Source organism: Wasmannia auropunctata, unplaced genomic scaffold (assembly GCF_000956235.1).
Source record: "Wasmannia auropunctata unplaced genomic scaffold, wasmannia.A_1.0 LD335978.1, whole genome shotgun sequence".
NCBI lineage: Eukaryota > Metazoa > Arthropoda > Insecta > Hymenoptera > Formicidae > Wasmannia > Wasmannia auropunctata.
Genome location: NW_012026912.1, coordinates 48,115 through 58,774, shown reverse-complemented (window position 1 = coordinate 58,774; position 10,660 = coordinate 48,115). Strand labels below are relative to the sequence as shown.

The window sequence follows — 10,660 nt, the reverse complement described above, 5'->3', positions numbered from 1 at the left end:
ATCCTTCGACGTGTTTTTTTTCTTCTTTTACGACTTAACATTACTGGACGTTTTTATTAATGTGTTAGACATTATTAATAAACTCACGCTCTCCCTCTCTCTTGCTCCCTTTCTTTCTTTCTTTCTAATTCTCTACTCGTCTTCCCTTTTCACTCTTGCTTTCTTTCTTTCCTTCTCTTTCTCTCTCTTTCGCTCGTTCTCTCTCTCTCTCTCTCTCTCTCTTTCTCTCTCACTCGCTCGCTCGCTCTCATTTCTGTCTCTACTGGCACTTTTCTACTTAAAATCTACGGCAAACCTTATATCCTCTCCTCTGCTCTTCGTACCCTCGCGCCTCTTCGCGATCGATCAAGCGGCGATCATAGAGCACCGCTAGCTCTCTCTCGAGCCCTCGATCCTCGTGATGTCGTTGTTCTCCTTCTCGAAGCGCTGCTACAAACCTCGATTGGTGTTCTGTTGCTGCGTGGCGTTATTATCGGCATGCTGCGGCTGCGGTTGCTGCTGCTGTTGCTGCTGCATCTCCTCGTCGCGCAGACACGCCGACTCTAGGTGTTTGTTTAGATAGGACTTGAGGGCGAAGGTCTTGTGGCACCTCGAGCACTCGTAATTCTTGTCGGCCGAGTGCGTCTGCATGTGCGCCCGTAGATTCGAGCGATCGGCAAACGCCTTGCCGCAGTGAGCGCATCCGTACGGCTTCTCGCCGGTGTGGCTGCGCAGGTGACCCTGTAGCAACCAGGGCCGCGAGAACATCTTGCCGCAGACGCCGCAGCTGTGGGCGAGCTTGTGCGTTAGCACGTGCATCGCCAGGGCGGGCATACTGACGTACGCCTTGCCGCAGTGGATGCACTTTTTCGCCGATTGTGAATCGAGGCTACGGTGCGTCTGCTTGTGCCGCGACAGGTTCGACGACGTGGCGTATTGCTTGCCGCACTCGGTGCACGTGAACTTGGGCCTGTCCGGTTGGGCCGCCTCTTTCTCAGGCACGGCAGCACCATTGTTGTTGTTGTTGTTGTTGTTGCTGCTGCTGCTGCTGCTGCCGCGTCGTTTTGATCGGCCATCGGACACGAAGAAGGCCTCATAGGTGTAGGCGACAGTCTTACTGCCGCTGGTGGTGCTGTTGGAAGGCGAACATGATTATGACGATTCTCAGATGACGAGGCTTTCGAAACTTCGTGCAGTTTAGCCGTTTAGGATGGTAGAGGCCCAAATGTTTTGAAATATACATGTGAGAGCATCAAGATTTGAAAATAAATTTTACTGTCGCTTTATTTAGCCTCCTGCATTATATTTATACGTCTCCAAACATTAAATATAAAATCTTATACAACGTAATTTCTAATATTTTATATCGTGCCCTCTATAAATGATATTTCTTTTTCGAAATATCGATCGTTAAGTGTGTTAATGTTACTTAATAAACAATTGTTTAAACTAAAATATACGTAAGTAAGAAAATACTTTCAGAATTTCACAATTTATGAATTACTACTCCGCTGCTCCGAAAAGAAAGCAAAAGAGGGAAGGGGGTTAAATTGTCGAAGCGTGAGACTCACCTGTCCCTGCCGACGTTGCAGTTTCCGCCGGTGGCTTCCGCGGTCGCGGGCGACTGCGGCTGCGGTGGCGTTTGCTCCTGTTGGCGTAGCTGATTGGTCTGCGAGCTAGGCACCGGCACGAGCACGGAAACCGGTATACTCGTGATTGACGCCGATTGTAACTGTTGCTGTTCCTGTTCCTGTTGTTGTTGCTGCTGTTGCTGCTGTTGCTGCTGTTGCGGTGCGGGCACGTTCGGCGCTGCAGCAACGGTGGCAGCGGCGGGTGGAGGTGGTGGTGGCGGCGGTGGCGGCGGCGGTGGCGACAGGGTGTGAATAAAAACGGAATGCGTGGGTGCGGCGGGCGACGCGCTAAGATCTAGAATGGCCTGCGCGGCCGATAGATCCTCCTCGGCAGACGTGCGTATCTCTGAGATCGATTGCAGGCTGTAAGGACGGTAGATGTCCTTCTTCTTCGGCGGTAGGGAGAGCGCCGTGCCGGTGCTGGTGAAGGACATTGAGAGGCTCTTCCGCGGCGGCAGGCATAGCGACGCCGATGCGGCGGACGACGATGAGGACGAAGACGATAATGTCGGATTCGTGGTGATTACCGTCACCTGATGCGACGGCGCTTGGTGCATACCCGGCCCAGTCAGCATCGAAATCGGTAGCTCCTGCTGCGCTACCGGAGGTGGCGGCGACGGCGCTACCGGACGCGCCAGCTCCGCCGCGGAGCGCAACGTCGCATACTTGGGCGGCTCCTCGTGATTAATCCACGCCTCGTGTGTGTAGCCTGTAAGAGGGAAAAAAATAAATCAATCTAGACATGCAGACATAACATTCGATTAGGCTGTGGACTAAAGGCATTTTTTTTCTTTTTTTTTTGTAAAGCCGAGAATTCTTATTAAACGCTCGTCATAAATTTTGTTAGAATCATTAGGACTATTTGCATTTAATCATGGTAGTGATTTATTATATGTCTTCCGTAAAGAGAGGAATAAGCATTTTATAATCAGACACTCCGCGTCTGATTTGTGTAGGTGCTAAACTACTAACTTCACTAGTTCAATAATGAGAAATCTGAAGATCATCAATAATCCTAGTCTGGAATATTGCCATCTATCTCTTTTTTTTATTTACTATGTACTTCTTATTTTCTCATAATTTATTGCTAAGGTAACTGCGAATCCAAGTTTTATTTATGTGTGAGTCGTACACCTAAACGTAAAATACAAATCGGGCGAGTATTTAACGTATACTAAATACTCGAAATGTTGCACAAAGAAAGCGGATAGCAACTGCTATCCGATTTATAATAACCCCTTGAGAATTTTTTCGAATAGAACATCCGCGATACAACGGCAAGAGGGGTAACGAAGGTGCGGTGCATGCACGTATAACATCTCACTCATTCTCGGCGGCGCGGCATGAATATTTGAGTTCGTGAATCACTCACGGAGTTGCGTGGCGTTTCATTTCCTGCGCGCCAGCTGTTTCCACCATATACGGTCATTAACGGGCATAAAGGGGAACGGGAAAAAAAAAGTCGGGTGCAGGAGTCGGGTGCGCAAGTAGTGGTAGTAGCGCGGCACGTGAACGCGGGGGTGTATAATAACGCGGTGTGTGTATCTGTTGCGCGTCGCTCGCTGTTGCGCAGAGTTGTCCAGGGGGGCGAAGAGCGGAGCTCGCAACGTTGCTCGCGGAGCGGAGAGGAAATCGGGAAGAATTCAGGGGGAGGGGAATGCAAACGGCGCGTCTAACAATGTCTTCTTTCAAACATTCTACTTTCTAGCGCCATTATATGAGAGTACGCATCATTAAAGCTGTCACAATTAGAATACCAGCTCGTTAACCATTAAGAATTCTACTTCCTAGGTATCTAAAGGCTTTTTTTTATAATAGATAGGTTTGTTTTGAGGATTTTAAATAATTGATTGAGTAATTTATTAAAGAAATTTATTGAAATGTTGAAATCCGTAAAATTAACGCGTTTTTCTTGAAATCATTTTTTCTAAACTTGCGTCAATGTACAATATAGCATCCTTAATATAGTCCTATTAATATACGTAATAGGACTATGTTAAAGATTGAGAGAGAAATAGGATTATATTAATCCTTAAATTAATATAATCTTATTTCAATGTATTATAAGATTGCTTTCAAACTCTGCATAAAGCAGGCATTTTTCTTTTATTTGAAAATACTATGCTTAGTTAATAACAGTTAAACTTTCAGAAATGTGAATTTTACGTAATTAAAATTTATATTAATTCGTCTAATTGCAGTTTAACCTTTGTATGACTATCTTTGCATTATCTTTGACAAAATGAGAAAATTGTAGCAAAAAAGAGGTAGATAACAGAATAATACTTATTAACGCAATTACAAAAAAAAGGTAAATTAACATGACTTATTATATTTGAACGATGGTGAAATAACAATACGATACACATATCTTCGAGATTTGCTGATCTCGAGATATTTTGGACAAGTTCTTTTATCGCATCTTTTATCGTATCATTTTGAATCACTATTACTTGCAATTCATCATATCAAATTGGTACCTTGTTATTAGTTATTGATGCCATTTAAATTCTGTTCGCGTTTCTTTTATTGTTCCTGACAATGCAATGGAGCACGCAATGAACGACTTTCGACGTTTTACGCCACGAAATCGATACGCGTACCGTACAGCGGGTTACGTAATACAAAAGTCCATGCCGTAAGCAGTGCAGAAGACACTATATTACGCAGGGAACAATTAATGACCATTTCTATGCCTCCAATTTGAACGTCTCAACAATCTCAGTTGAATTGGTCATTATTACAGAAAGAAAATTGATTCAGTTTTTCTTTAAAGCCAAATAATTGTGCGGAAAAATGTTACAGCACGAATATGTATGTAGTAGCTAAAAAAAAAATAAAATAATTTGCAACATAAAATATAAAAAGTTTATTATAAAATTAAGATTGGCATAACAATTAACAATTATTTTTATTAAGTATGAAATTTTATTACAAAGATTTTTGTGCAAGAGCTTTTTTCTATCTCTGACAAAATTTATTTCTTTAGATATCTATTATTCTTTTAACAATAATTAATTTAATTATTGGTTTTAGGCAAGTATAACTATTTTTTTGTTGTAGAGTTCGATAATAGAAATATTTGATGAACAGGACAATATTTTGTCTTATTAAAAATAATTAAAATAATCTTTTACTGAAATATGCTTTGTCGAAAAGTTTCTCTTAATTTAAATTTACTTTGTCATATCTTACAATTTTCAAAATTTTAACGTTGAATATTTTAGTAATTGTGTGCTTTCTCTCCTTCAAGACAGTCAACATCTTGCTTAAAGTCTATAAAGAATTAGACTGAAAAAGAAAATTGCATCACTTTAAGCATAATTTGCCCAAATACCTTCTTCAGTTGATAAATCTTTTGACATTTTTTAAAGACTGTTTTTAATTTTCAACAAAGAGTAAGAATCATCATGTGCATCAAACACGCCTCTTGCCGAGCACTCTATTTCAGCAAGATGCTATTTTTCCCTTCGATGGACCCTCACGAGGATCCTAGGAGAAGGCGGCACTTGCGATAAATCAGAAAAGTGTGCTGCGCGCGCGATCGATCAGCTGGCGCGTACCTATTATTGGCTGAAATAAAGGGAAGTCAACACAGAGGTAAAGGAGAGTGGCCGTGTCTGCAAGTGCATTTCATCAACGGCAGAAGGAGCGCAGTTGTGCGGCGGGTCGAGGAGGAGGAGGAGGAGGAGGAGGGAAGGGTGAACGGGGCGTGCAGGAGGGTTGTGATGGGGACGGCGGGGGGAATCAATAACGGCGAATGAACGCTCCGCACGCGCTCCCACAAGTCCGTTGATTCTAGGCCCTTTTAAAGACCGATAAAAATCTCCGTTGCGTTTAATGTTAACGCCGAGCTTTTCCTTTCGATCCTATTTCCTCTTTTTTTTTCTCTCAAGCGATCCGAAGATCGAAGGATGACGGAAGTGACGCGACAGTGACAACAAAAATTAATAAGTCTATTACTCGTTATATATGTACATGTATTTATCAAGTAATTTACATGTTTCGTCATCGTGGCAGTCATTAATCACGCTGTCTATTTGTAGATGCAAGTGAAGTTTTAAAAGAGATAGTTTATAAGAGACATAAGAGAAGCAAAAAAAAAGAATATAATCTAAGTTGTAAACTTTTATTACAACATTTATTCCATTTATTGTATTTATTTATCAGTTATAAATACAGTTGACCATAGTATACTTGTTTAATATTTTTTTATTAATAAAAAATATATACGTTTTTGAAAAATTATAATTTACGGACTAGAGATTTACTATTTCCGTGGTGTTATTATTATTCTCGGAATTATAATGAAAAAGAGAAAGGTGCTTTTAATAAACAGAAGAGTATAGTATACTCTTATTCAAAGTATGTGATTAAATTATTTGATATCGTGATAATCCCTGGCTCTATCTAAATCTTAATATCTTACAATTAGGAAACAATACAAATTATTATGTAGAGAGCGATGTACAAAGTGACATGGATTATCTATGACTTCTAGGTGGATTCTATATCTACGTTATCTATCACAGATCACAGATATAGCCCATAAAGCATATTTATATACCTTGAATGAACATTCCGCACATTCCTGTCGGTTTATCGCCTCTGATCTTTATCGACCCTGTGTGCGCAAAACAAACAGCAAGTATAAATAATTATACTTGATCTCTCAAACTAGCTACATAATTAAATATATAAATAAATCAATACTTCTGTAGTCGTTGAATTATATATTTGTAATAGCTATTAATATTTGTTTTCGTAGAGAGAAAATGAGCATTTAATGATATTTATACGACGATCAATTGCACGAGGAAATTTAATATGTTTAAGATGTTTAATACAAATAAAATGTTTAAAACAAAAAATAATATGTTTAATACAAATAAAAAATAAAAATTTTTGATAAAAAAAATTGTAAGTAGATAATAAAAATTATTTTTCTATTATATTGCGATAAGATATTTATCATAGATGTGTAATATATTGTGTTTAAGACATCATGTTTAATAAATATAAAATATAAATATATTTAAAAATCGTCTAAAGACAAGACTATATCAAAAGACATCTATAATAAAATCTTACTGTTAGTAATAAAATTTTTTGTGCATATGGATATAAATTATTCTCTATATAGTAAGCAATAAAAAGTTACTTTTTTTGTTCTATTACGATGAGATATTCGTAGATTTATAATATAGTAAACATGAAATATATATGCGGATATAACGAATTTAAAAAATGTCTCAGGTAGCTATAATAAAATCTTAGTAATAAAATTTATTATATGCGTGTGGATATAACTTTAACGAGCTGTTTAGACTTTCTAATTAAATTATATCTTTTATGATAAGTTATCAAAAAGGTTAATAGTGTCATTCTTTTCTAAGAGTCCCTTGTCCTTTCGAGTCCCTTGCTATAAGAAACATCATTACTACTCTCGACTTTGCTTCACAGATGGTCAAAAATGTGGTAAGATCATATCACATAACATATTACGTTACCCAGTGAGTAAAAACCAATCGTTAATCGCACAACGAAAGTCAAGGACGATGAAACCTGTTAATAGACATAAATCCTTACACTTTTCTTGCGTGACTGTAATTTATTATCCTGTTAGAAATTTAATCTCTACGATAATGTATAAACTTTACGTGATTTTTCTTTATAATTCTTTTATTTAATATTTGTAAATGTGTGTGTAGGCACATAAGGCGACATAAATGTCGCAACATCTTTTAAGCATTAAAAATGAAAAATTCCTACAATAGCGGGTGTAGAATTTTTTACTATATGAACAAAAAGAGTATTGTTGTAAAATATTCTTCAAATTTAAAAAGTTTCTATTAAATATAGAAATTATTGAAATGTACTACTAATTCTAATTATTTGAAACATAAAAAAAATCAAGCTACGATCTTTTTTTAGAACGTTGCAACCAAGTCTTACATAATCTTAAATACAACGTTGAGGAAATTGATTAGCAAAACTCAATCGTAGTCACACATCGTGGCGCGCATAACGACACGCAGAGAACACTTGTTACATAACAGCGTCATTTGCGCCATTGTACGAGCACGTGCGCACTGCACTGTCTATAAGCTGCATAAATGAGATAAAAAGAGGTCGTTACTCTGTAGTCCTGGCTTTCAAGAATACTTATAGGCGTTAGCTTCAGAGCACTAGCGATTGACTTATGCACGCAAAATTTTTATGCGCCCTATTTTTGCGGAATAAATTCATGTAGGTGGTGCGCACATATAAATTTATAACAAGAAGATAAATTTACCACAATGTTATATTATTTTATGTTATTATTTATTATATAAAATAATAATAATAATAATAATATTTCTAACTGATAGAAAAAGGTTTCTGCTATTTTTTTCTTTAAATTTTGTAATAATATTCCTTCGATGTGTTTCACACACATGTATGTGATAAATATATTAAAATATAATATAAAAAAATATGACATATTAAATGAAAAGTTTAATAAAAATTTTGGAAATTTACAAGTTTATTTTTTTTTCTTTCAAAAATCTTCTAGTTGTTGGGAATGATTTAAGACTAACATTTAAAAAATTACAATTACAAGAACCGCACATTTAATACGATTACGTAATTCGTATAGAATTCACGCATAGTGTTGCTGTGTAAGGTATAAATGCAAAAACAAGCTTCTCACGAAGAGTACTCGGTAAATACTCCACTTGACCATAATTCTATACCGTAGGCGTATTCTCATTGGCATCTACGTCACAAAAGCAATTCGACCGTTCTGGATACGAATGGTTACACAACAACCACCGACGTCAACGCAATCAGTTTCCACCCTGTCTGATTGAGAGCTCAATAAAATGCGATAGGCGAAATCTAACGATATATTGGTTTCGTGACTCACAATCAATGTTAAGGAAATTAATGCTGAAGGCATGCCGACGCGATCAACAATCTACGGAGAACGGGTGTGTCGCGCCATGTATACGCATATATTGCACGCGGACACATGGCCGACTTTGCGGGCGGTTTCCCACAGGTCGCGGAAACGCTCGCGTAATCGCGATCACGATTCTGCGATCTTTAATAGGCCTCCTATCTTTCCGCATTCCCAACGAGACTACCATGCCGTCGTAATCATGGCGCGTTTAAACAACTACCGCAATTTGTCTATAGTGCACGCGGGCATGTAATAGACGGGTGTGTCACCCTGCATGCTCGGGGACGCATGGTCGGTCCTCCACCGTGTGTCATCTCGAAGCAACGGTCTTCGACGGAAAGAATGAGAGAAAGGAAAAAATGACGATCCCCGAAACCCTTCCCTCGCAGATTTCACGAATGAATTTCCTGAAGGAAAAAAATCCCTCGATCTTGGGCGTGGCGTCTAACCTACACCCCGTGTAAAAGCGGACGATTCGCGCGTCCGCGTCCCACACTGCCGCAATGTGAAGCGGGAAGGAAGGGGCCCCTCGTGAGTCCCACTTACCGTGATAGTAAAGGGCGCCGGAGGCGTTGAGGGGTGGCGGGCTAGGGGCCGTAGCCCCCGCCGTGGGACTGTGCGGCCCCCAGCAGGTCTGCTGATGGTCGACCTGATGATTATCGACGTCCCCGACCACGTCGATCTCCTCGTCCTCAGGTTCATGCCTATGCGGCCGTTTCTCCATCGCATTCGCGGTCTGATGTAAAGCGTGATGTTGCGCCTGTTGTTCCTGCAGGGCGGCACCGAGCGGCGTCGCGTCCTTCTGCTCGATCTGCTGATCATCCACGCGTGCCTGCCACTGATTCCACTTCCACTTTTTCGCCATGAGACAGCGTGGCATAGTGGTAATGCGAATCCGTTGTCTCAAGGCCGCCGACAGCAGGAGCTGGCGATGGCGATGGCCGTCGTCGTGGTCCGGTCACCAGGTACGACGGCTTCGACCCCGTAGCGGGACACCCACGCGGTACAACACCAACACCAACACGCTCGACACCAACAACCGCAGCACCAACCGCACCACCGACGTCGTCACGATCGACGGCCGCCGCGACTACGGCGCGTCCGTCGCCGTCGCTGCTGGCTGCTCTGCCTACTGCTCCGCGAACGACGTCGCCGTCGCCGTCTGTGCGACGTCGGCGTCTACGTCGCGCCCGTCCGTCACCCGGCCCGACCGTCTGTGATTGCGGTCCGTCGGACCGGTGGACGATGAGACCGTCTCGGTTGGGTGGCCCGCGCTCGCTGGCCGGCTTCGCCTTCGTCCTACGTGGTACGCGCTGGTGTGGGACCTGCAGCCTCGTCATCGGCGCGGCGAGGGCGGCTCCTTAAACGGATGCACCACCGCCACCATGCCAGCTCGCCAGCTCGGCTTGGCGATCCTTGCGAGTTCTTCGCGTTTGGTTTCCTGCGTCCGTCCGCTCGTGGGGGTGGAACTCGTGAAACTCTTACTCTGGACCGTACTTTCCGCGGTTATACTTTGCGCTCGTATAGATAAAAATATATCTGTGTGTGTATGCGCGCGTGTGTGTGTACGTGTACATGTGTGTGTTATGTATATTTGTGTGACTGTGTACGTGTGTGTATGCGTGTGTGTCTGGGGGTGGCTCTCTTCTTGCGCCCCGAGACTTGCCGAGTGGACCGACTGACTGACTGACTGACTGACTGAGGACCGTCCGTCCGTCCGTCCGCCCGTCCGTCCGTCTGTCCGTCCGTTACTCTTCCGGTCGCTCCCTGTCGCGGCTCTCGCCAGTGACAGGGGGTGGCCTCGAATACGACGGCGACGACGGGGTGCGACTGTTTAGTCGGTGGCGCTGCCGCTCCGCGTTACCGTCCCCTCGGCCCTTTATCCCTTCTCCGCGGCGGCCGCCACCTCCGTCACGCTCACGGGGTTGTCCTTGTCACTCACTGCAGGCTCGACTAGTCAGCAGCACCCCCGGCGTCCCTCCGTTGCGGCTTCCCTATCAACGGAATCGAGGGATGGCGCTGCTGCCGTCGCGCGCCGCTGCTGCTGCTGCTGCTGCTGCTGCTGCTGCTGTTGATGGTGATGGTCTCGTACGAGGGGTTGCAC

General features: G+C 42.4%; 1 protein-coding gene across 1 annotated transcript; it reads right to left on the bottom strand.

Annotated features, from left to right (window-relative positions):
- Positions 1-206: 206 nt before the first annotated feature.
- On the bottom strand, positions 207-9,436 carry LOC105454645 (zinc finger and SCAN domain-containing protein 12-like). Its single transcript, XM_011697406.1, has 3 exons — positions 9,103-9,436; positions 1,551-2,319; positions 207-1,111 (listed from the first exon to the last, which is right to left on the bottom strand). The coding sequence occupies exons 1-3, from the start codon at positions 9,434-9,436 to the stop codon at positions 430-432; spliced, it is 1,785 nt and encodes a 594-aa protein (XP_011695708.1). The 3' UTR covers positions 207-429.
- Positions 9,437-10,660: the final 1,224 nt, after the last annotated feature.

What these genes read in the sequence shown, in the direction of transcription:
- LOC105454645 (XM_011697406.1), bottom strand. Translation starts at nt 9,436, where the DNA reads ATGCCACGCTGTCTCATGGCGAAAAAGTGGAAGTGGAATCAGTGGCAG. An exon ending in CGGCGCCCTTTACTATCACG is followed by an intron (nt 2,320 to 9,102) that starts GTAAGTGGGACT and finishes TCCCTCTTACAG; the next exon opens with GCTACACACACGAGGCGTGG. An exon ending in TGCAACGTCGGCAGGGACAG is followed by an intron (nt 1,112 to 1,550) that starts GTGAGTCTCACG and finishes GCCTTCCAACAG; the next exon opens with CACCACCAGCGGCAGTAAGA.